This window comes from Berghia stephanieae, chromosome 11, assembly GCF_034508935.2.
Source record: "Berghia stephanieae isolate SIO BIC M18660-M18661 chromosome 11, UCSD_Bste_1.3, whole genome shotgun sequence".
NCBI classification, from domain to species: Eukaryota; Metazoa; Mollusca; class Gastropoda; order Nudibranchia; family Aeolidiidae; genus Berghia; species Berghia stephanieae.
In genome coordinates this window covers 21,042,328-21,070,172 of record NC_088370.1, presented here as the reverse complement: position 1 = coordinate 21,070,172, position 27,845 = coordinate 21,042,328, and the positions used below count along the sequence as shown (strand labels likewise).

Sequence of the window (27,845 nt, the reverse complement as noted above, 5' to 3'; positions counted from 1 at the left end):
GACTTACAATATATAATTTTTTTTTGACACCTGAGATTATAATGTATATCACACCAATTAATTGATGCCAGAAAAAAAATATAAATAAAAAAAGAAAGTAAAAAAACCCAAAACACTCTAAGAAATTATATCGCTATGAATTAACGATTAATGAAAAAGATTAAGTGAAAGTTAGAATTACAATTAAAAGATGGAATAAATTCATAATGTTGCATTAATAACAAACAGTAACATGATTTTATTTCTTACACAACACGGAGAAAATCACAGTTATTTTGAAATAAACACCAACAAATATTGTATAAAATTCATATACAAATACAATTGATATGCACCATTCATTTGCATCATTTTAAATGTTCATAATATAACATTTCAATTTTTTTTTTTTTAATCCTTCAACAAAAAGCAATGGTCCAACATTGAAGTATGAAAGACATTTCGAGAGTCAACTGAAAACAATCTCGTTCATATTTTGATTTGTATTTCCTTTAACCCTCTCCTTACCAGCCATTTTCATGATTTTTCCCAAAATTTCACACCTAAATAATACAAGAATATCTTTTTTACCACTCAAACACAATAGCAGTAAAGTTCTTGCGATACATAATTTCTTTAGCAAAACATGCTCTACATGATACACTGTTAATTTTCTTTAAGTTTTATGATGTACAAAAGAAATTTGAATAAGAAAAGTGTTGGTTGTATCGTAACGAATGTGACGATTTTCCTATAGTTGGTAAGGAGAGGGTTAATTTGTAAACTTTATCACTGCACCAGTTCACAAAATCACACAAAATTTGCTCCCCTGCTCACAGCCTTCTTTAGAGGGCATCATGACCTTGGTGACAACTGTGACCCTGTGGGTGGGGATGGTTGTAACAGGAGGTGGGGGCACAGCATGGGGGCGTGGCGGGGGGTCGCACAGGAAATCCGTCCTGCCAAATTCTTTCTCATCGGATTTCCTACTAGAAAGTGATGGTAAAAAGGAAAACAAAAAGAATTGATTAGAAAACAACAATTCATAATCAAATAGTAACAATTTGAAAAGTCTCATTCAGGATTCTTTCAATTTAATCCTGGTCTAAAGAAAAGTTGTCATTGTTGTTGTTATTGTTCTTCTTCTTCTTCATCTTCTTCTTCTGCTTCTTCTTTTTCCTCTTCTTCTTCTTCTTTTGGAATCAGAAGGTCCTGGGTTCGAGTCTTACTCTGCACATAGTTGAGTCCTTGCAAAAGGCTCTTTACTCAAATTATCTCACCGTACTCAAGTGTAAAATGAGTAACTGGCCATTAACAGCATTGTCTATGTCGAAAAAAAATTGTAATATCGCCTAACACGTCATGTCACGTCCTACATGTTAAATGTTGCTGTTGGCCAGGGAACCCTTGTAAAGTTCTGTGAGCACGTTTAGTGGATATCGCGCTCAAAAGCTCAATTTTTTAAATGATGCATGTATATTTTTGATCGTCTTTGTTATTGGCTGAAGGAGGGTTTTGAGCCTGAAGGGTTCATGTGTTTGGTATTTTGTTCATTTTGAAGCTGTTATAGTCATTTTTGTTTATTACTTTTTAAAGTCTACAGCCTCTAGCAGCTTATTATATGTATTATTATTATTATTATTATTATTATTATTATTATTATTATTATTATTATTATTATTATTTATTATTATTTTATTATTATTATTATTATTATTATTATTATTATTATTATTATTATTATTATTATTATTATTATTATTATTATTATTATTATTATTATTATTATTATTATTATTATTATTATTATTATTATTATTATTATTATTATTATTATTATTATTATTATTATTATTATTATTATTATTATTATTATTATTATTTTATTATTATTATTATCATTATTATTAATATTATTATTATTATTATTATTATTATTATTATTATTATTATTATTATTATTATTATTATTATTATTATTATTATTATTATTATATTATTATTATATTATTATTATTATTATTATTATTATTATTATTATTATTATTATTATTCAGCTACTTACTTGGCACATTCTAAGACAAGGGTGGGTCGGGCAAGTGTATTGTGGGATGTGGTTATCTTCCCCTCACAGGCAAAGTCTCCACCTCCTTTGTCGTAAATCTTATTCCTCTTGGCGACCACTTTGGATTTTTTCCCACCTTTCACCGCTGGTTCGGTGGAGGAACTCAGGCGATTGTTGGTCAACTGATAAAATAGAGTTGAGTTGAAAGATTTAGGACTTGGTGTAAAAAATAATAATTTAAAATGGCATTTATATAGTGCTTCACCCCATTGTCACAGGCTCTGTAACTCATGGAGAAGGAGAGTTGCTGACAGATATTTTTGTTTATTTCGTATATGAGCTTATATAAATATCACATATGTGACCCGTCATCTCAAAACGGTATTATGTTGGATTGCTTTTTAATTTTTGTTGTTGTTGTGTTTTTAAGGGTTTTATGGCGCTTGCAACACATTAAGGTCATATCAGTGCCAGTAAAAAGGAAGAAAATGGGATAGTAAAAAGTTCTAGAATAACAATTAAAGTACCCAAGAAAAGGTAAGACAAAGGGGAATTGGTTCAAATAGGAAACAGATGTAGATTCCAAGTGCACACTATTTGTGTACTTAGTTTAAGATTACCTAAAAGTATCACCCAGACACCAGCACAAGATCTCACTAAGATGAATACACTCAAATGTTTACAAATCATATGCTTAAAAAAGACAGTACATAACAGATTTACAAGGAAAAAAATATCTCCCAAAACTATACATTTGACTGGGATAGAAGACACAATATGTACCTCCCTGCCCACTATGGGAGGTCAGGAAATGTTGGATTGTACTGGATGATGAAAATTGAATTTACAGTCAAAACAATGAAACTTGGGTGAGGTGTGAGTTAGCTAGAATGGACTGGATTAAGTAGGTATCCCAAACTACTGCTGTTAACAGGTGAATGTTTCTTCACAAATCATCAAAAATGAGGTCTCTTTGAACAGTCTCTCTTTCTCTTGAATTTAAGTTATTGGTAAAAAGAAAACTTATACCATTAAAATCATCAGCCTTTGAAGATTAAAATAGCAAAAATTGTCTGCTAGCTTTTTTAAACGCCATCTATATAAACAAAGCCTATTTTTTCTTTTTCCCTAACCAAGATTTATTTTTCTCCACAAATAACCAAAAAATGAAAATTTAAAAACCTTTTTTATTTATATTCGGATTTTTATAAATAAAGTGTTATTTTCCATGGTTTGGGAAGTCACATGTGATTTTGTAATTTAATTTTTGCTATTTGTATAACGAAATTTTAGTTTATGATACCTAGATTAAGAAAAGTGAGTCCAATGTAAATATTAATTAGTCAGAAATGGACAGTTAGGCGTTTTAGAATCTAAGAAACAAAACTCACTCTCCTTAATAAAAAGTTTTATCTTAACAAAAAGGTTATAGGTTAATCTCAATTTTCAATTGTAAGCATGAAATAAACATTTCCACATCTTCTTTATCAACACATTCAGTTTGAAACTTAGTTTATGTTTTTTGTGTACCATACTTGTATTTAATTTCTTCCTACCCTACCTCTACACAGCTGGTTCCGTCCACCATGACAGCACACTTGGCTTGGCCCACTATGTCATTATCTTCCATTACACACTCATTCTGACACAACACACCGTGTTGTGTGTTATCATAGATGCCATTCCCAGTCACCCGAACCTGGGGATACAAAACAAATAATTATTGAATTCAAAGACACATTTGAAAAGAAAACACATTTCAGCTCATGCCACATTTGTGACCTCTCACCTCAAAATGGTGTTATGTCAGGAAGAACCAGATGCCTAAAAGTCAAAGTGTGCTTATTTGCAGATCTGATAACTTAAATTGATATGGTCTAATCATTGTATAATGGAAATACTTTCAAACCAAATCAATATATATTGTCCATTACAACAATGTTAAATCAAGCCCATAAGTAGGGCAGCTTGGCTCGCAGTACAGTCTTTGCTTCGTACCCGAAAAGTTCAGAGTTTGAAAACGTGCCGTGTTGTGTGGCCTTGAGCGTCACCTCATGGTGCTGCACTGCGGCTGATGCCTGGGTTATTCTAGTCTTCCCTTGGAATAGACCCTAAAGAAAAATTTCCCCTATTGGATGAATATAGGGAATTTTATTTTATTTCTATTTTTAATTAATTGAATATCGGTTACTAGTTAAAATGATTTTGTATTTCACTGTGATCGAGTAGCTGGTTCTGTTAGATCAGGTGGAAAGTACTTTGTGATAGACTAGCATCCTATTCAAAGAATACGAGCAATTGCCATTGTCCATTTTACGCTATAGAAACTGAGATTAACTCTGGCTCCACGAGCCTAATGGCTCTGAAGGATTACTGAAGGACTACTTCTTACATAAAAGAGAAAAAGAAAGTGTCACAAAATCAGAGGCCATAAGATTTATGGCTTTGCAAGAGCCAAAGAGTTAAAGACAACTCACTTTATTCCTGTTGGAAGTGACCAATCCATGCCCAGTATTGTGAGTGATGCTATTACTGTCTATAAAGGCAGGGGCGTCTTGTACCATGACGAGGCCATCCTTCAAGTTACCATGCACTGCATTGTGGGATATGTGAACTTCCTCCTGTATCTCCACTACCACGCCTTGGCCTTGTAGATATAAAATATTATATATATATATATATATATATATATATATATATATATATATATATATATATATATATATATGAAATAAAACACTGTACAATAAGTGCAATGAAAGAATTCTATCTATTCAAATCCAAGAAAAAAGATGGCGACTTTTTGGATATATACTCAGAAAAGATGAAATTATACCAGCTAATAAGGTCATGAACACTTTTTTCATCCCATCTGGACACAAGTTTTTCAAAATGACCCAGAACTAAAATCAAACGGAATATCTTCAGTCATTAGGATCCGTAGCAAAACAAGTGAAATGTAATAGGAATTGACACAGAAGATTAGAGACATAGCCAAAGCATCCTAATTGGATGAATAGGAAGCAAAAAAATAAACCCAACTTACATCTGGTAAATGAGTCATAGATATATATTGGCACATTTAAAAAAAAGAAGGCCTTTCTGCCATGACATCAGAAGATATCGTCACCTAGGCATTCCATAAAAGATATAGATAATTCATCAAACAAGATGTCTGATGTCAACAGGAATAAACCATGTTGTCCAAGTGAGCAAATTGGGGGATAATAATCTTGCTTAAGGAAAAAAAAACGAAAGTGCCTGAAGCAGGGCTCGAACCCGGGGCCTTCCGGGTCACAGTGCAATGCCTTAACCACTCGGCCACATTGGGAGATTTAAAACAGAGAATTGTCAACTGCTTAGAAACAGAGTGTTTGCCATCGATAAATGCAATAACCATTTTCATCCATTGTCTGAATTTGGGGATCTCATTATCAGGTTACAGCAAGAAGAACACATTTTTCTGAAACGACAAAACCAATGTTACTTATAAAAAATATTCATACTTTTGTTATGTGAGATGTTGTTGTACTGCAGGATGGCATAGGCAGCCTTAGGTTCCGGGTGGACAAAGTTATCCTCGTACTGAGAAAAACTGTGATGAGTTATCCCACTTGGCATTAGCTGGTTGAGGTGGACGTCCATTGTACTTGTCTGGGACGGAACAAAATAATAAATTTAACAGTTCCAATAAGAAATAGAGAGAAGTACATGAAAGGAAATTTTAGAACTTGAAACTTCTGCAGCAAACAATAAAATAAATAATAATAGAGAAATATGAAGGTGTATATAGGTAAAAAATAACTTTGGGTTGATTTGATGTCCTGACTTATGTTAATAAAAGAGAAAAACAAAACAAACAAACTGAACAAAAATCTGCCGCCAATAATCCATTAATGCAATAGAAAGAACTAACAGTCGCTAGTTTGATATATAGTGTCGTTCTCGTAACATTATTTAGCATATAAAAATCAAAAGCAAGTTAGAGAATAGTTTTGGTTTATAAAATTAAAATAAGACACAACACAACTAAACAAACGAATATTTCACTACAAGTGGACAAACAATTATCAAAGGGAAATTCTATAATAATAAAAAAATATTTAAATGAATTAAGAAACAAAAAAAAAAAAAAAAAGAAAGAAAGAAAAAAAGATAGAGAGGAAGAATGAAAAAAGAAAGAAAGAATAAGGTTTTTTTTTTTTTTAATGAAGGAATAAGAAATAGAGAACCAGAAAATTATAAACTTTTAAAACAATAATGCCTCCAATTGTTTATCGGTTGATGGCAAATCTATTTTTTATTTATCATTTCCTAAATCTCATTGAGGCTGTTTTGATTTGGAAGATATTCACACAGGCTGCTGATAGTAAAAAGAAAGGAGTGGTTGAGTTGTGGTCCATGTGAAGAATGCTGAGGATCCCATGGACAGACAGAAAGACAACTATCAACAAAGTGATGGAGATGGCGGAATACTTATGATTGTTGATGAGAGAGAGAGAGAGAGAGAGAGAGAGAGAGAGAGAGAGAGAGAGAGAGAGAGAGAGAGAGAGAGAGAGAGAGAGAGAGAGAGAGAGAAATTTGAATGGATTGATGTCATTGTTATGCGCCTAGAGCTTTATTGTATAGAGGATTGGGCGCAATATAAATCAATTTCATTATTATCATTATTATTATTATTATTATTATTAATATTATTATTATTATTATTATTATTATTATTAATATTATTATTATTATTATATTATGAGAAAGAAAGGGTTGGAAAATTAGATAACAACAGGAAAGTTGGACAGAAAAACACTAACTTGTAGTCTTTTTCTGCCCAACTTTCCCGCTGTTATCAAATTTTCAAAAAAAAAAGATGTTGGACGGTTTGACAAATGGTTGGGAACAGAAAAGAACAACGACACAGTGCAGAAGATGCAAGAAAGAGTTGAGTGGAGGGCCTTGATCGCCAACGCGCAGACAAATGAATGAATCTACTCACAGACTTGTCCAGCATCATGACTCCACAATGGCCGTTACAACAAATCTGGTTGCCATGGATATTAAGATGTTTGGCTGACATCATCCAGATACCACTACCAGAATTACCTATAGAGGTAAATCAAAAGGAAAAAAAAATCGTGATTTTTTTTGTTATCAACAAGTGACTGACTAAATCTTTTCAAAATTTATTTCACACTAGAACTACAGCTCTCTAACTCATTCAATCCTAGAAATTTTTGTTACTCTTCAAAATTGGAAAAAATATAATAAAAATGAGCATGTACATACATAATTTTATTCAACTACCTTTAACATGCATACACTGAAAACATTAGCTTTGATACTACGCCTATAATTTGACTCAGAAAAATGTAATAAATAGGCATGAGATGCAAGTAACCCGGGTAAACTAAGAATATAGTCGATGTTAGGGTTGAGTGTGTTAATAACACTTAGGTAATTTCAACACATTGTGCATATATCAAAGCAACACATTGGGGAGCAAACGCTGTTGTAAGATAAAAATCTGAAAAGTTGTCCCATCTATCAAGTAATAAATAACAATGTGAAATTGAATGTAAGCTTCAATTTAATATACGAAAACAGTTAATATACGAAAACAGATAAAATACTGCACTACACAGTTCCTCCCTGTCTGAAAATGTATGTCTTAAACAGTACCAGACAAAGCAAAAGAGAAAAATCAATTGCGCACCTTTTATAAATATCTATTTTAATTTGTGCTTCCTTACAAAGGACATCCCATTTCCTGCCCATCAATGTTTTTGTTAATTCATCTTAACAATGCCACCACTACATAATCTCATTCGTCTGTAGTGTTTCATACATCCTGTTTTGTGGATAAAGGGGAAACCCGAAACGTCCATTTTATCTGTTTTCGTTTATTAAATTGAAGCTTATATTCAATTTCACATTAATATTTATTTAAGTAACATAACATAACATGTGGTATAGGGCAAAATAGGATAAGATCCTTTGAATGCCCTTAATATTAATTAGTAATGCCATAAATCTATTGATTAAATATTACAATAACGATACACGTGGTAAAGATAGTATTTCAACTTAAATGTACTCATGTGGTGTACAAACATATATCTTTAACCGTGACATGCAAAGCGCACACACAACCACACACAAACACACACACACACACACACACATACACACGCGTATAGAAGATAACCATAATAATATAATAATGCATAATATATACATACAAGATTGAAAGCCATGTCAACAGCAGAGCAAACAAGTATTATTCGTCATATATAAATCTCCCATCATATAATTCCCTGTCTACTAACACCTTGAAATAATCCATAGATTTTGCATTCTTTGTTTCAAATTTCAAACTGTTCCATTTCTGAACAATACGAATACCGAACCAGTTTTGTCTTATGTTTGTTTTGCATCTAGAGACAAAAATCTTAAACTTGTCCCCTCTAGTAAAAGTAATATTAGAATATGAAAAAAAAATCAGAAAAGTCTATCCTATCCAGACCATGTACCAATCTATAAACCTGAATTAAATCCCCACGAATTCTTCTATATTTCAAACTGGGTAAGTCAAGAAATTCTAACCTTTCCTTATAAGATAAATACTGTATTGTATAAATTTTTTTGGTAGCTCTCCTCTGTACACTTTCAATACTAATAGATTGTCTTTTATATAATGGGCTCCAGATGGCTCCAGATGCAATTTCCGTATTCTAGAATTGGTCGAACGAGCGATTTATACAAATATAAAAATGTGGTTTTATCAAGACTTATAAAGGTTCTATATATTATTCCCATCATTCTTCGAGTTTCGAGCAGCAACATTTACATCACCCATCTATCAAGTAACCTTTGTGGTGTAATGGTAGCATGTCTGACTGGTAATCAGGAGGTTTGAGGTTTGATCCCCTACCTGCTTTTTTGGGGGATGATTTTTTTTTCTTCTTGTATTTTTTCTCTTTTGCTTAGTCTAGAACTGTTTAATACATAGATTTTCAGATTTTTATGTTACGCATTGTGAAAACACAAGACGAGTATATCTCTCTTTATTTTTGCGTCAAAATTTTGAAAAATAAAGGTGAATCATTATTATGTGACAATTATGCTTTTTTTAAATATGATTTTTTTAAAACCATAACATACCAGTAATATTGTTGTTCTCAATGTTCCCTTTTCCTCCCACCCCAACCACGATACCATCACTCAGACCGTTGATGATACTGTTTCCACTGACAACTGGACAACTGGAGTTGCGGATATCAATGCCACCCCAACGATTTCCTCGGATGACATTATCTAAATGTTGATATGATAAGGATGAGATTACCTTTATTCACTAAATAGGATATGATGTGATAAAAATCAGATTAAGTATTAATAATAAATCACCATTGGAAAGCATTTCACCTCACTTCATTTCATTTTCCTGACTGAGGGGGCTGCCTGAAGTCTGGGATTGTAAATATACTACTGAACAGGTGAAAATGGAAAGGCTTAAGATAGGAACAGGACAGACAGTGGCGTTTTGGATACACACCCTTCGTCAGCAAAACAGCAAACTAAAGTAATGTTAGTAAGAAGTGTAGGGTCTATTTTTCTTTATTTGTTTTCAACATTCCTTTGTTTATTGTTTTGTTCGTGAAGGTTTCTACAAGAAACGTCCATTGTCCATACTGCTCCCATCCAAGGCCTTTCCAGTTACACCTTTCCATTAGTATTCTGACAGTAAGACTATGGTAAGAATGCTCTTACAAAAAAATGTCACCTAAAAGATGACTTGCACTGTATGAAATGGAAAGTTGGTTCCATGTGGCCTGCTCAGGGATTAACTGAAGAATTGTGAAGAGGATTGAGCACGGTGACTTAATTGAAGTGCACTATACAAATGTGAACATTTTTAGTTTATAGACTACATTCTATGTAAAAAAAACCCCAAAAAAAACTAGAGCATTTAAATAGCGCAATATCCACTAAACGTGCTCAAAGCACTTTACAAGGGCTCCCTGACCAACAGTAACACTTAACATGTAAGAGGGGACATGACGCCTGTTAGGCAATATTGCAATTTTTTCGGACAGAGACAACTTTGTTAACGGCCAGGCACTCATTTTACACCTGAGTACAATGAGAGACAGTGAGTAAAGAGCTTTTCCAAGGGCTCAACTATGCGCCAAGCGGTCTGAAAGCGAGTGTCATACAACTAGACCACATAGCCGCATATATGACAATGTTAAATCAAGACCATTATTGCATTCGACAATCAGACCTGCTAAGATGTTCACATGGCCCCAAGCCATATTGAAATATTGAACAAAAATAAATATAAAAGCTTCCAAATAAAAAATAATAAAAAAAGAAAAGAAACAAAAATTAAAAAGTAACAAAGTTTGTACAGTTCTATTGATAGAACATAAATTATAATGTGAAACCGAATGTAAGCTTCAATTTAATCTACGAAAACAGAAAAAATGGACGTTTCATGTTTTCTCTTTATCAACAAAATAGGTTGAATGAAACACTACAGACGAATGAGATAATGATTATCTTATTCGTCTGTACTGTTTCAATCATCCTGTTTTGTTGATAATGGGGAAACCCGAAACGTCCATTTTATCTGTTTTCGTCTTATATTCAATTTCACATTGTTATTTATTTCTCCAATCTTCCAGCAGCAACATTTACATTATAAATAGCACATAAACTTACCAATTATGAATCCTTTCCCTTTTGCATTGACTGCTACTCCGGCTGCTCTCCCTTCATAAATGTAGTTTTCACTGTGGCAGAAATGTAAAAATGTTACATTATAGTAGAATCTATGGTAAATTTTGATTGATGATTTTATGGTAAATATGGAATTATAAGGGTAGGTAACCCTTGTTCATCAGTAAAGTGTTTTACTGTAGTATAGGAAATAATAGCAATGACAACAATTATATTGATGACAATTATGTGACAATAATGTTGATTTTTTCTTTCTTTTTTTTATTCTTCCTCTCTATCTTTTTTTTTTTTCTTTGTTTGTTTCTTAATTCATTTTTTTTATTTTTAGTTTTATTTTTTAAAATTATAAAATTTCCCTTTGATAATTGTTTGTCCACTTGTTGTGAAATATTCGTTTGTTTAGTTGTGTCTTATTTTAATTTTAAAAACCAAAATTACTCTCTAACCTGCTTTTGATTTTCAAATGCTAAATAAGGTTACTGATGATGAAGATGATGATGATGAGGAGGAGGAAGATGAGAAGGAGGAGGAGTAGGATGATGATGATGATGATGATGATGATGATGATGATGATGATGATAATGGTGTAAATAGTGTTTATGAGACAAAAATATACTTATCATCACGACCAGAGGTTAAAATGACCTAAAATATCGCAAGCACTTTTAAACTCCTTTAAAACAAATAAATAAATAGATTAAAATATAGTAGAAGAAAGACATCTATAGAGACAGGATAAAAATAAAATAAAAACAATTACTGCAAACTTAATCAGATATAGATTTTAAAAAAACGTGAACAGACTTCAGCAAATCTTACCTTACAGTTGGGTTACCACCATACAAAATGTAAACTCCTGCCTCAGCATTGCAGAAAATGTCATTTTTCTTGATTTGACCCCGCCCACTTCCAAGAACAACGACCCCTGACCTTTTCCCATGGTGAATTTGGTTGAACTGGGAAAGGAAAAAGGAAAAAGGGAAAAAATATGGATGTCACTTGATGTTTATGACGAATCCTCAAATTGACGTGTACTTATTTTGCAGGTCCGATTAACCCTCTTCTTACCAACTATAGGAAAATCGTCACATTCGTTACGATACAACCAATATTTTTCTTATTCAAATTTCTTTTGTACATCATACAATTTAAAGAAAATTAACATGTGTTGCACAGAGCATGTTTTGCTAAAGAAATAATGTATCGCAAGAATTTTACTGCTATTATGTCTGAGTGATAAAAAATCTATTTTTGTGTTAGTTGGGTGTGAAGAAAGACCAATCTCCCTTGACATTTTACAACAACGATGGCAACTTTTCGGTCACATACTACGCAGGGACAAAAACATACCAGCTAACCAAGCCATGTCGGGATACTTCCAAAAACACGGGAACCTTTTCAGAGGAAGACCGATCACAACACTCCCTGTGATCCTAAACAAAAACCTCACAACACTTGGACAAAGCATTAGTCTCATAACGGCAGGGGACCTTGAAAATCTGAGAACCCTAGCAGGGGACCGGCAATATTGGAGACACCTCACACAGGAAATACTGGAAACAGCCAAGGCGACCCGATCTTTCGGTCGAGACGCGAAAGGCATCTAAGTCAAGTAAGTCAGGGTGTGAAGTTTTGGGGAAAATTCTGAAAATGGCTGGTAAGGAGAGAGTTAAAAAAAAACTGTTATGGGCTCATAGTTTTCATGGTAATACTCGCAGATCAGCCAAAACATTGTCCAAAGCAAAAGTGTTAAATCAATCCCATAATTGCGTTTGGTTGAACTGGGAAAGGAAAATAGTTTAAAAAGGGGGGAAAAAATATAGATGCCACTTGATGTTTACAATGAATCCTAAAACTGTCGTGTACTTATATGCAGGTCTGATAAAAAAATTGTTATAGGCTCATAGTTTTTATGGTAAAACTCTCAAACCAGCGTAAAATATTGTCTAAAGCAAAAGTGTTAAATCAAGCCTTTAATTGCGTTTGGCTCTCAGACCTACAAATATGGTGCACCTGGCCTCTACCCATATTTAAGTATTGAATAAACATGAATATAAAAGCTATAAAAAATAATAGACGAAAATTTTTTAAAAACAAAAAAAACAAAACAAACAATACTTAACACAGAATGTTTTGGACCTAAAACCCTTCTTTAACCACCACTTTAAACTGGAAGGGGGATTTGAAACCATCAACAAATGTGATGATGACTTCTGAACCTGGATCGATACCTTGAACATAGAAGTGTAACTGAACGATACTACTACTACTACCACCAATAAAAACAAATTGTAAGGGAACCCAGGATCTAGGGAGGCAGAAGAAGAGGTCTCACCATCTATCAGTATGATGGGACCTCTCCTTCCATTTTTATTTGGTCTTATGGCTCTGATCTGAAGGAATAGTATTTAAAAAAATTAAAAATCATGCCTTTTCCGCCACGACATCATAAGACATTGTCGCCTTGGCATTCCACGAAGGAATATAGATAACTCATCAAACAAGATGTCTGATATCAACAGGAATCACCCATGTTGTCCAAGTGAGCAAATTGGGGGTTAATAATCTTGCTCAAGGAAAATTGCGGGGCTCGAACCCGGGCCCTTCCGGTTACAGTGCAATGCATTAACCACTCGGCCACTTTGTATTTAATTATTGATTTAAAAAAGATTGAAGATTGAGTCCAAGAGCTTATGGAGCACAGTAAGACACAATCAAACTGTCAACTTACTTACCTGGACCAAAGGGTCAGCATTTTTGCGGATGTCAATGCCTGCTTCATTGTTGGAGTGGATGTCATTGCCTGAATTAAATAAATAAATAAATATAAACATTTAACTTGTTAGAGTGGATGTCATTGCCTGAAATAAATGAAATAAATAAATAAATAAATATAAACATTTAACTTGTTAGAGTGGATGTCATTGCCTGAAATAAATGAAATAAATAAATAAATAAATTTAACATTTAACTCTCCCCTTAATGACTATTTTTAGGAGTTTTCTCGAAATGTCTGACTTACCCATGATGAAAAAAAAGTTAAAACTCAATGAGACATTTGTCCAGAATGACATGCCCCATAAAACAACATTAAATTATCACGGTTTTAACAAAGATTTGTCTTCAAATTTTCTAATGTACATTACAATAAATATGAAATATTGAATCGTCACAAATGTGACGATTTTCTTATAGTTGGTAAGGAGAGGATTAAAGAGCAAATTTCCATAGATTTATCACATTCAATGAGTTTCACAATACTTCATTTATTATTCACCCAGCAAGCCAAATGAGCGGTTAAAAAACATTCATCACTGTCTATGGCCAGGTACACATTCACTCCTTAGTCAAGTGGAGTGGTGTTTATAATGTGCCTTATACAAAAAAGAACAACACGAGGGAAATTCTTGAAATCACTGCTACCCACCCAGTTACTGGCCATGCTCAATATTGCTTGAAATTTTGTTACAAAATTAGATGTAGTACCGTTGAGCTACCAATGAATTTCGCATAAAAATCATTATCATGATATCATGATAAGCTTCAGCTTATTTCAATATGTTAGGAGATGATTTGAGTTGAAAGACCCCAATAACTGTGTTGGAAGACCACTCATCCTACATAATAATAATAATAATAATAATAATAATAATAATAATAATAATAATAATAATAATAATAATAATAATGATAATAATAATAATAATAATAATAATAATAATAATAATAATAATAATAATAATAATAATAATAATAATAATAATAATAATAGATCTTTATTGTCCATAAATATGGAAATTTGTCATTTAGTTACACTTGTTATAACGTTATATGATAACTATAACATTGAACAGATATTTCACTCCTACTTATTCTCTCTCTCTCTCTCTCACACACACACACACACACACACACACACTCTCTCTCTCTCTCTCACACACACACACACACACACACACACACTCTCTCTCTCTCTCTCTTCCTATATGGCCACAATAGTGTTTCACAATACTTCATTTATTATTCACCCAGCAAGCCAAATGAGCGGTTAAAAAACATTCATCACTGTCTATGGCCAGGTACACATTCACTCCTTAGTCAAGTGGAGTGGTGTTTATAATGTGCCTTATACAAAAAAAGAACAACACGAGGGAAATTCTTGAAATCACTGCTACCCACCCAGTTACTGGCCATGCTCAATATTGCTTGAAATTTTGTTACAAAATTAGATGTAGTACCGTTGAGCTACCAATGAATTTCGCATAAAAATCATTATCATGATATCATGATAAGCTTCAGCTTATTTCAATATGTTAGGAGATGATTTGAGTTGAAAGACCCCAATAACTGTGTTGGAAGACCACTCATCCTACATCATAATAATAATAATAATAATAATAATAATAATAATAATAATAATAATAATAATAATAATAAATAATAATAATAATAATAATAATAATAATAATAATAATAATGATAATAATAATAATAATAATAATAATAATAATAATAGATCTTTATTGTCCATAAATATGGAAATTTGTCATTTAGTTACACTTGTTATAACGTTATATGATAACTATAACATTGAACAGATATTTCACTCCTACTTATTCTCTCTCTCTCTCTCTCTCTCTCTCTCTCTCACACACACACACACACACACTCTCTCTCTCTCTCTCACACACACACACACACACTCTCTCTCTCTCTCTCTTCCTATATGGCCACAATAGTGTTTGGGTAGTTGGGGTGTAGTTAGATTGAGCAGAAAGTATTTTGAGGTATACCAGTGTCTTATACATAGCGTGGCAAGCAATTGTTACTGTCAGCTTAAAACTGAGGAAACTGGGACAAAATCTTGACTCATCAGTCAGGTGGTATAGAGGGTGAATATCAATTCAGAAAAGTGAGTGGAGCAAGCATCATTCAGTAATCCACAGGAAATGAAAGGAGTAGAGAAATTCCAGAAGGTAATAAAGAATAAAAGCTCTAAACTCTTCAGCCATGGAGAGTTGAATCCGAGACCTTTTAAAGAGAGCCAATGGCTTTAAGGAACTGCTCCTCAATTAGTCCACGGTAGATGGCGTTGACTGTAGTGTCCATCTCGGGGTCAGTGGAAGGGTGACATACTAGTCAGAACACAGCATTTTTATTCATAATATTAAAGGGGTGTGCGAGTTAAGCAGAATGAACTTTACCTGTTTATTCATGAAATGTGTCTTATACAAGGACATAATGCATTGGACATTAAAAAAATATATGCAATTCATTGTTTCGTTGAATATTCTCAAGTCCACATTTGACATTGTGGTAGGGACATCGAATAAAGACGTAGAGATTTTTATAAGTGTTTATTGAATAAGTGCTTGCTCCACTCACAATCGCAGATCTCCAATTTTTTTCCGACATAGACAATGCTGTTAATGGCCAGGTACTCATTTTACACCTGAGTATGGTGAGAGAATATGAGTCTTTTCCAAGGACTCAACTATGTGCCGAGCGAGGCTCAAACCCAAAAGCGAGTGTCATATCACTAGACCACATAGCTGCACAATGAGCCATTACAATTTATTTTTTCTCAGAGACAATGCTTCTAACAGCCAGGTACTCATTTAACACTCTAATGTAGTCATCATCATAGCTTGTCGCTCTAGCACCAAACCCACTCCATCTAATGTAGTCATCATCATAGCTTGTCGCTCTAGCACCAAACCCACTCCATCTAATGTAGTCATCATCATAGCTTGTCGCTCTAGCACCAAACCCACTCCATCTAATGTAGTGATGGAATGTGGGTAAAGAGACTTTTTCCAGGGAATCAACTTTGCACTGCCATCAACGATGTTTTAACCCTCTTCTTACAAACTGTAGGAAAATTGTCAAATTTTTTACGATACAAACAACAGTTTTCTTATTCAGATTTTTTATAAATTACAAAATTTTTTTTGTAAGGCTTTTTAAAACAAAATTATGTATATAGCATGTTATTATTGCTGCTCCACTCACTTTTTCGGAATTAAAAATTCACCCCAAATACTGGAGCATACTCAATGTCTCAATTGTTTCTATGTTATATGTTTGTGTTGAGAATATTGGCTGTTAAGCTTAATTGCTGGCCAACTAATTTCGCGGATGTTGTGTGTGTTGGACCCACGATCTCAAGTAGTTGGGAAGACAGAGAGCTCTAATAATGACTAGGGTTAGAGACAATCTTTTTTGGGATCCTGGATAGCTCATATGGTAGAGTCACGCTTTTCCTAGCGGAGTTGTCGTACCAGTAAGGTCGCGGGTTCAAACCCCCATCCCCGCCGTGATATTTTTATTCTCTATTGTTTTCTGGCACTTTCCTACTCACTTCATCTCTTGTTGTTATTATTGCTTATAAATTTGAGTTGAACAATTTAATTTGTGTGTTGGTGTAACCTTTCAAAAAATTTGAACATGGTCGGTAATGAGAGAGTTAATCAAGTTAACCAGTCCAAAAGCAGGTGTCATACCACAAGACCACCAAGCCACACAATAATATCAAATGGAGATAAAGATAAAGGGAGGAAATCTGACTCATGAACGAACAACACAAAACAAATGACGTTTCGGCCCTTGGCCTTTATCAAGTAAACACAGAATACATACATTTATATTAGATGACAATCTAATATAAATATATATGTATTCTGTGTTTACTTGATAAAGGCCAAGGGCCGAAACGTCGTTTGTTTTGTGTTGTTCGTTCATGAGTCAGATTTACTCCCTTTATCTTTATCTCCATTTTATTGACTCATTTAGGCACCTCTATTTATTAATAATATCAAAAAGTAGATATAAAATACTCACCTGCTATCAGTCCCGATGCTGCTAGTCGCATGAAAATGCCGGAAGTACGACAGTGATGAATCTTGTTTTTCAAGATGACAACCTAAATTGAAAGAAATGAATGAAAATATAAATCATCATCATCATATCGTGTCGCGCCAGTGGTGGATCCATTGGATGGCTTCAGGGGTGCAGCCTCTCAGGTCCATATCACTGATATGTGGTCCAAGTTCGCACTCGTGAAGGATGTGGTCCATGTTTTGAGCCGTGTGTCCACATTGACATCGGCAGTCTGAAGAAAGTCCCCATTTTTGTAAGGTTGTTTTGGTCTTCCCCACTTTAGACCTTGCCCGGTTCAGTGTCAACCAATCTTTCCTGGGGAGATTTACTCCGCTTGGCAGTTCTTCTTTGGGTTCCTGAATGGCATCATTTGGGCAGCAGTCCCATTCTTTCCATGAATGCACTCTGTATATGGCTGCATGGTCTGGGTGGATGCCTTCAGTTGTCAGGAAGCTTCTCCTAGATTTCAGTCTCCTTGGCACAATGTTATGCTCATAAAGAGGATGTCTGGTGTCACTTTCTTGTTTGTATTTCTGAACTTTGGTCTGTGCGTCTCTGCAGATGTGTGGTGATGCTATCCCCGCTAGTCTATAGATGGCTGGTATGGGGGTATAAATCATCAATGATCTGTAACTGAGATGCACATTCCTCCCACCAAACCCCAAGCATCAATAACAAACTGTATAGTCACCTGGAACAACTACAAAAGACGTCTAACTTCTACGTCATGACACAAGACCGAAGGGCTAGAGCTCAGATGGTCGCTGGTTCGGATAAAAAAGTAAGTAGGTACTGATCTGTAAACAAATTCATTGGATGGATGACTGATCATAGAAAATTCTGATCATGACGTAATATCCTTGGGTAAGGCACTTTACACACATTACCCCACTCGAAAAACGTGAATGAGTACCTAGCTTTTGGCAGCGATGGGTTTTGTAAGAATGTGAGTACAAAAAGAATGCCCAACAGGTGGCTGGTAATGTATGAAATGGAAATATGATTCCATATGGCCTGCTGGGAGAAATAATAATTAAAATTGTAAAGAGTATTGAGCATGATAAATCCTTGGAAATGGGCTAAATTTATGTTAATATCTAAGCAATGATTAAAAAAAAAGAGAAAGAAAATGGAAAAAAACCCAACATAACGCAAGGAAATATAATGACGAAAACAAAAACTGACTTAAACCCATGAATCTATATAGCAAGACTTACCCTGGAGTTGTGAATACATCGAATGCCGTACCCGACATTGTTTATCTCACATTCGGATATAATAGCATGTGCCTGTAGAGTGACCATCAACCCTCCCTTACTGTGATTCATACGACATTGATGGACTAACACCCCTTGTATGTGGTCCACGAAGGAACTGAATAAAAACAAAGGAACAATACAATACAATACAAATTAAATTTAACTTGTAACTTTTAATTTGTGAGGCCATGTGGTCTAGTGGTATGACACTCGCTTTTGGATTGGAAGGTCCTTGGTTCGAGCCTCACTCGGCGCATAGTTGAGTCCTTGGAGAAGGCTCTTTACTCACATTATCTCACTGTACTCAGGTGTAAAATGAGTACCTGGCTGTTAACAGGCAATGCCCTTCCTACATGTTAAATGTTGATGTTTGCCAGGACCCCTTGTAAAGCGCTTTGAGCACGTTTAGTGAATATTGCGCTATTTAAAACTCATTCAACCCTAACACCGACTATCTCGGTACTCAGTCCTGGTTAATTTTGTCCGATCGTTGCATACATTTTTCTGAGACAAATTATAATGATTAAATGATTAAAGCTACTGTTTTAAAAAAAACATAAAATTCCCTTTATTCATCCCAGGGGAAATTTGTCTCTAGGGTCTATTCCAAGGAAATAACCCAGACATCAGCCATAGTGCAGCGCTGCAAATTGAGCTAGGGCGAGGTGACTTGCTCAAGGCCACACAGCCTTGGTGAAGGGTGGTGAAGGCATTGCACTGTGATCTGGAGGGTCCTGGGGTCGAGCCCCGCTTCAGGCACTTTCGCTTTTTTTCTTGGGCAAGATTATTAACCCCCAATTTGCTCACTTGGACAACATGGGTGTGATTCCTGTTAACATCAGACCCCCTGTTTTATGGATTATCTATACTCCTTCATGAAATGCCTAGGTGACAGTGTCTTACGATGCCATGGCGTAATTTTTAAAAAATAAATAATTAACAGCGTATGGTTAGAGCTTGCACTGGATAAAGTCTCATTATATAATAATATACACAACATTTCATAAGAAGACAAAGTCATAGCACATCTACCTCATCATTTTATCCTCAGAGACATTCACGGGGACAGGTCTGGTACAGTCGCTGTTGATGGAAGCCACCTCAGCCTCCACCCCTCGAGGAGAAGTGGACTGGTCCAGAGGTTCAAAATCAAATTCCCGTAAATGAGGTAACATAATGACGGATTCCTCACTAGAAGAGAATTCATCACCAGAGCCTGTATAATTAGCACTGAGGACGTCGCTGGAACTGCTCGATGAACTGCTGCTGCTACTTTGTCTGTTTGGAGGATCTTTGCCAGAGAAAAAAAAAAATCTCAACAAATTTATGATAAATCATCTTAATATTTACTTATTTGCTTTTTTTTTAATAGTAAAAAAGTATTTTCTGAGAATTAAAATAACAGAAAAAGTACAAAAATAAATTACTGCTTGTAGTAATCTATGTTGTTCTAACCTATTTCAAGGGGTTTAGAAAAAAATACAAATAAAAAAAAAAAAGAAAAAGAAGAACAAAAAAAAAAAAAAAAAACAAAAAAAAAGAAATAAAACAGAAAAAGAAAACCAACAAAAAGAAAAAAAAAAAAAGAAACAAACAAAACAGAACAATATCAAAAATAAGAAAAAAAAAGAAAAAAGAAAACCAAAAACAATCTAACACATGCCTTTGTGTCTAGATAATAATACACTTTATGATATTGCACGGTTGTGTCCTCTGAACACAGCTCCATTAAAGTGAAGAAAAATATTTTTTTAGAATGGTAAAAATAGATTGATTAAAATTCATAATATTATTAATGAAAATGTTGCTGCTTGAAGCTCAAAGGAAAAAAATAACAATAAGTTTCATTCATCGTGTTTTGTTGATAAAGGTGAAACCCGAAACATCCACAGTATCTGTCTTCGTTTAATAAATTGGACCTTACATTTCAATACTTAATGTATAGAAATTGTGTAAGGGAATATTAATAATTAAAAACATGTCGACGGGAATTCTCAATGCCATTTAAGTAAGGGATAATTTTGGAGAGAGAGAGAGAGAGAGAGAGAGAGAGAGAGAGAGAGAGAGAGAGAGAGAGAGAGAGAGAGAGAGAGAGAGAGAGAGAGAGAGAGAGAGAGTGGGGAAGGAGAAAGGAGGAGGAAATTTGCTTTGCTAAAAAACACGAGGCAATACAAATAACAATATAATGGGACTCACAATCATTCTCCACATCGGAATGGTCAAGCTCGTCCAAAATGGAAATGCTGTCATCTTCCGAGTCTCCAATAGTGTCATCGTCATCACTGTGGTAATGTCGCAAAGAATATTGATCCACGGATGGTGAACATTGCCTGTCATCCATACCAGATACAATGGAACAGTCGGATGGAGACAGAGGTTGTCGTTGTCGATGTTGTTGTTGTTGCTGCTGCTGTAGTTTTGGTCTGACTCCTGACTGGATTTTTGTTTTGTACCCTGTTTTACCGTCTCTGCTCTCACGTTGATTTACACCAATTTCCTCACTTCCAGAATAACGCTTGAATGATTGCAATGACGATAAAATTTGAAAGTGGGAGTTGTCCTGAAGTTTCAAACTGCTATCTCTAAGTGATAAAGTGTCATAATTGTTTTTGTTTGAATTCAAGTCTTTATCCACTCCATCACTGCTACATCTCCTCACTGACTTTAACCTTGAGCTTGGAAAATCAGAAGTGCCCGTCGTACATGGGTATTTGTTCACATCACTAAAACTCCTTTCTCTCCCTTTGACAGGGGATTCACTTTCTTTACTACTTCTTCTACTCCAGCTTCTATGTATTGGAGTTGTAGTTCCTGCACCTGATAAGTTAGGCTGAGGGATTTCTGTGTTTTGCGAGGCAGTTGAAGAAACAGTTTGCGCAGAATCAAGTTGTGAAAATGCTAAAGTTGGAGATTGTGGTCCATGACCGGTATGCATTGAACCATTCGCTCTCCTACGGGATCTTTTTGAGGCTTTTGTTTTGTCTTTAGAATTTTGACCATGTTTAAATTCTTGATATGATTTATTGAGCGATTGAGGGTGGCCTTTTGTATTGCCAGCTGCTTCTGATGTTATGTGTGCATTACTCGTATGAGCAGGGGATTGCGTCAGGTTGTCAATGTGAGTATTGTATTTGGAATCAGTGCTCGATGTAAACTTTTTACCATTTCCATCAACAGCGGCTCCTTCAATAATAGTAAAAGATTGATCTTTCATGCTGCCGCACTTGTTCTCAATAACAGTTGAAGCTCCTAGTGGTGCAACGATACCGCTGTTGCTATTTGGATTTACATCTCTGGGTGGTGGATAGTCTGATATTTTTTTAGGAGTAAACGATTCTTTGTGCTCCTTACTTGTAGTATCTTTTGATTCAGGAGCTGCTGTTTGTGTGGATAATGTTGATGAAGAATTTCCAGACTTGAAATGATGTTGATGAATCACCATTCCAGTTTTGTCTGTGGTGGTTGTTGTAACTGGTGCAGTAGAATTGACGTTACTCGTTTTGTTGTTGTTCTGATTGGGTTTCGAGACAGGTAAGGACAATGATGATTTTCTTGTGGCGGAGGAAGGAAGCTCGGGGTCGTCTGGTTCTTGATACATGGATTGAAGATCGCCACAACCCACCATGCCATCTTTATCTGTGCCAGGGTAACGTCCTGATAGAAAATTGGGGTGGAGAAAAGTGGCACCTGGGTCATCGAAATTACAGCTGGGGTCATGTGATATAGTGTCATAAATATGAGAGGAATACCCTGTTGTTAAAGACTTTGATGTGAAAGAAGAATGCAATGTTGAGGTCATACTCGTTGTATTTTTTAAACCATGCTTTTTTCGATGCATGGAACGTTTTTGGTGGAAAATAGCATTGGTTTGCTCTCTGAGATATGTATAAGTCCAGTTTTTTTCCGACTTGGGTTGGCCTTCGATAATGATATTGGCACTGTAGCTCTGTGAAAATTCACAGTTTTCAATGACACTAGTGTTCATATGTTGTAAAATGACAGTAGCATGACGGAAAGTACAGAATTTGATGTGAAGCGTACTTGGACTCTGAGCACAGATCATTCCTTCCTCGAGGATGCATTTGTCAATTTGGAGATAGCCAGAGTTGATCTAAAATAAGAAAAACAGACAATTATACAACAATCGGAAAATTAATTTTAATTGGTAAATATTCCTTATCAATAACTGTTGTATTTATTTCACATTCAAATGTTATTGAGAATGAGGGAAAATATGATCACTAAGGTAAACATTATAAACCAACATTGTATAGCCCTAGATTATATAAATACAATGTATGGCACAACAAGCTCTCTGATTTGTTGCCTCACCCCCCCCCCCCCCCCCCTTCCTCCAAAAAAAAACCCCCCAAAAACCCAAAAAATACAACAACAAAAAAAAAGAAAAAAAAAGAAGAAGAAAAAACAGAAAAAAGGCAATCAAAAACAATCCTAAAATGATTGAAATACAAGAAAAAATATTTTTTTTACTAAAATTTTTGTAACAGCTAATCTGGAGAGAATAAAAAACATTCTGAAGGCAATGATCTTAGTTGTGAAATTTTTATGTAGGTCCATTCTTCTACCTACATAGTACAGGCGCCTCAAATACAGTAAAATTACATTGCTTATTGATATATACATTAATCTAAAATTATAGGTAAAATTTATATTGCTATTTCCGATGTCAACATAATTATTATTATTATCATCATCATTATTATTGTTGATGTTTTTGTTGATTTTATTATCATTATCATTATTATCATATTTATCATTAACAATAGCACTTAATCACACAGATCTATCAAGGATTGTATACCAGTCCTGACACTGGTCTACAAACACACTGACGTGAGTATTTCTATCCATCAATAAACATACCATAACAATAAAACTGGTGAACCACGGAGCTCGCAGGACTAAATTACTTAGTCTCGCAGTGAGTGCAACTTGCTGTATTCCCACAACGAGGATGATGCTACCCAATTCGCCATCTCCAATCAACTCAAACGGAATCTTGGCAGTAATTTCAAATTGCTCATCGTAAATCCCAGGATGAACAACAATGCGGTCGTAAGCATTGGCAACCGCCAAGGCAGACTTGAGATTCTCGTGTTCTAAGCCAGCTCCCACATGAAGGGTTTTGTGTAGGCAAGTGCGCTTAAAAAATAGTGTGCAGGATGTGTGTTTGACTTCATGTTTATGTCGCCATTTCCAAAAAGTTGTTGCCATGTACTGGTCTCTGTAGGCTTGTCTCCATGATGGTGGTTCTACTTTGGTGTTGAGAGGCCAGAATGGATGGCGCCACTCACTGTTTGTGTTAAAGAAAAAAAAAAAAGGAGTTATTGATAAATCAAAATGTGCTCTGAACAAATAAACAACAATGGATAAATGTATTCAAATAATAAAAGAAAAACAAAAGTCAAGACTGATGTTTTAAAAACATCAAAATCAAAATCAAGAATAAATCATATTTAGAGGTCTGATAACTGAATACAATTATGGGTTTGATATAAATTTGTTGTAATCGACATAAACGTGCGTTGTTTCACAGTAATTCCATTACAACAATGAGCCCATAACAATTTGGGGCATCAGACCTGCAAATAAGTACATGTTGCAGGCCTGAAGAAACACTGATAAGAAAGGCTCTGCGATGGACACCCCAAGGAGAGAGGAAGCCAGGAAGCCCCAAAGAGACTTGGAGACGTACCGTAGAGAGGGATCTAAAACAGAAAGGTCTGTCCCTCGAGATGGCCCCATGAATAGCTGCTGACAGGACCAGGTGGAGATCTCTTGCATCGCCTCAAGTGCCAGCAGGCCAGGAGAGAATTGAGTGAGTGAGTGTTAAGAGATGACCCTTATGGTGAAAAAAAAGAGCACAAACCAAAAGCTATGAGCACTCACTTGCATGCCAGATACAATTCTTTCCATCTGGTTCCATCCACGCTGTTGACTAACTCATTCCACGTTCTGCATACACGTGCCACATGACATAAGTCGGCCACTGACAGCCATGACAGAATCATCTGCCACAGTTCCCATGGCAGGCCAGACTTGTCAGTTGGGAGAACCTGGAAAAAAAAGAAAGAAAGTCTTTCTTTATATCTTATTTCACATCTAAATTATCAAAGGAAAGAAAACAAAATGCAAGCAGCTTTGATAGAACCTGTATTACTAGAATCTTTAACCCTCTCCTTACCAGCCATTTTCAGGATATTCCCCAAAACTTCACTCTCAACTAACACGAAAGTAGATTTTTTATCACTCAAACACATTAGCAGTAAAGTTCTTGCGATACATACTTTCTTTCGCAAAACATGCTCTACAACACACTGTTCATTTTCTTTAAATTTTATGATGTACAAAAGAAATTTGTATAAGAAAAATATTGGTTGTATCATAATGAATGTGACGATTTTCCTATAGTTGGTAAGGAGAGGGTTAAAGAGTAATACTTTGTCAATCTATCAAAGACTATCCAAAATTTCAGCTTATAAATTTGTTGACAGTACCTTGAAAATTGGCAGAAAAAAACCCATAGTTTTGTTTTCCTCACTACAATATGAAACAGCATGTACATATTTGCAGATCCAATAACTCAAATTGTTAAAGGCTCATTACTGTGATGGAAATACTTTAAAACCAATGCAAAATTTTGTCAGTTACAATAATGTTAAATCAAGAACATAATTGGGTTCAGGTATCGGACATACAAATATGTGCATATAGATGTGAACCTACATGCTTGAAGAAATAAATAAAGATGTGAAATTGAATGTAAGCTTCAATTTAATTACAAATTGATTTATTTATCTTAAAAACGCTACTACCACATTATCTCATTCATCTGTAGTGTTTCATTTATCCTGTTTTGTTGATAAAGGGGAAACCCGACACGTTCATTTGATCTGTTTTTGTAATTAAATTGAAGTTTAAATTCAATTTCACATTGTTATTTATTACAGTCTTAACATACAGTGTTAGAATGTTATTCATTCTTTGTATAAACAATATTACAGAATAACTCTGTAAAACAAACTCTGACTCAATGAACTTTATAATTTTGAGGGACTGCTTTTTATTTTTCTACCATGGACATGAATCAGAGGGTCACATTTTTTTTTCTTTGCAACGTCCGCCCATAAGAATCTCCTCATCCCTATCTGTATGCTGCAAACCTTTCTAATTCATTCAATGTTCTAACAAGCTATGTCAGGTTCTTCTTCTATCTTGCTCATAGTCTATCCTCTGTTTCTTTTTTTTTTCTTTGTGTGTGTGTGGGGGGGGGGGGGGGGGCTCTAAGTGAGTGCTCCTCTTATTGTAATGTGTACAACTATCAAAATTCTTCCTTCTTAACGCTATCTCAATCCGTGATTTCCTCCATAGTTAGTCCTGTGACGAATGTAGTTGGATAATTAGAAAATGCTTGATAAGTTACAAATGTTATCCTTTGGAATAAATAAATGTAGGCCCTACAAGAACAAATACGAACATTTACATAGTGCTAATGGATTGACATGCTCATTGTGCCTCACAATGCTTCATTTATTCCTTCGGAAAACCACATGGAACCACACTTCTATTTTATATAGTACAACATACCCATTGAGCATCTTTTTTGTACTAGAAATCTTCCAATATCCGTCATTGCCTAAAGCCAGGTACTCATCTATAACTCATTGTTAAGTGACTTTGCTTACCCAAGGGCACAACATCTTGGCCCGTGACCATAAGACACTTCACTTGACTTTGCAAACTCTCTAATTAATATTTCAAGACTTACCTTATTATTCATGGGCTCAACAACGCACACGACTGTTGATGACATGATGCATAAAGAATATTATTACTACTTGGTAGTTTTATCTGTGGATATAGACAGTAAAATCAATTATTCTCCCACCCCTGATTCGATTTCATAGACATGAGTAATTATAATTTCTGATAAAATGTTAATGCAAATCATGAAAGTCGAACAGTTCCTTGAACTTGAAGCCAATACCAACTACCAAATCTATTGAAAAGAAAACATAGATAGAACTAGCAAATCTCCGGGAATTTAAAGGAATTTGAAGCAACAGTTGACAAGTAAAAATGGTTACCCGAATCAATTTGACGATCAACATAATTTGATAATCAAAATTAAAATGTCATGAAATATAATAAACTGCTTCCCCCCCCCCCCCCCCCCCCCCCCCCCAATCGATTCCATTTGAACACTCACCTTTTGCCATTTTATGATAGTTTCCTGCAAGTTGGACAGGCCTGTGCTAAGCCTTCATCCCATTTCCCCTTCTGTATACTTTAAATCATTATACTATCGTGCCTAAGTCTTGATTGTTGACCTAAACGATACCTGATGAATGATTGGAGTTGGAGTTCTGCAGTGCAGAGCTGGAACTTGAATCATCATTCAGGATTACTTAGTGAATAATGAATAATGAAGACTGCTTTATTAATAATTAGAATGTTTGAGATATGATTGACCACCAAGAGCCAGATGCATTCTGTAGTGTACTTATATTGTGCAAGTCATGAGGACAAATCCGCCACTCAAATTTGATGATCTGATCCGACGAGAGCAGAATGACCGTCCGCCATCATCACCACAGTAATCAAAACAACCTCAACAGCTAACAGCTACGATCATCGGCGCTAATGTTAATAGAACTGATAGAAAAACGACAGTAATCCCTTTGTTACGATATTTCACATTATATGAATTTTAAAATATGACCACGGTTAGAATAAAAAGGATTATTTCCTTTAAGAAAGGCTTCAGTTGATTTTTACGATGGTGGAATAGTCTCTCTTTTTTAAGAATCTGAAACCAACTTGTAGGTAAGTATTTACAGCTCTGACTAAAAAAAAAAGAAGACAAAATGGAAATTAATTGGATGAATAAAAGTACAACTAACAAT

At 34.8% G+C, this 27,845-nt stretch overlaps 1 protein-coding gene across 2 annotated transcripts; it reads right to left on the bottom strand.

Moving 5' to 3' along the window:
• Positions 1-473: 473 nt before the first annotated feature.
• On the bottom strand, positions 474-27,845 carry LOC144956483 (uncharacterized). 2 transcript variants are annotated; one of them, XM_078887016.1, is made up of 18 exons: positions 27,149-27,845; positions 26,708-26,790; positions 24,829-24,995; positions 23,803-24,232; positions 21,115-23,029; positions 19,951-20,209; positions 18,877-19,033; positions 17,621-17,702; positions 13,516-13,583; positions 11,600-11,736; positions 10,763-10,833; positions 9,200-9,352; positions 7,035-7,141; positions 5,551-5,698; positions 4,522-4,691; positions 3,606-3,743; positions 2,045-2,226; positions 474-968 (listed from the first exon to the last, which is right to left on the bottom strand). In XM_078887016.1, exons 2-18 carry the CDS (start codon positions 26,750-26,752, stop codon positions 782-784), a joined length of 4,416 nt encoding a protein of 1,471 aa, XP_078743142.1. In that variant the 5' UTR covers positions 26,753-26,790; positions 27,149-27,845; the 3' UTR covers positions 474-781. The 2 variants fall into 2 exon arrangements, with proteins under 2 accessions (XP_078743142.1, XP_078743143.1); XM_078887017.1 differs by having other exon boundaries at positions 474-965.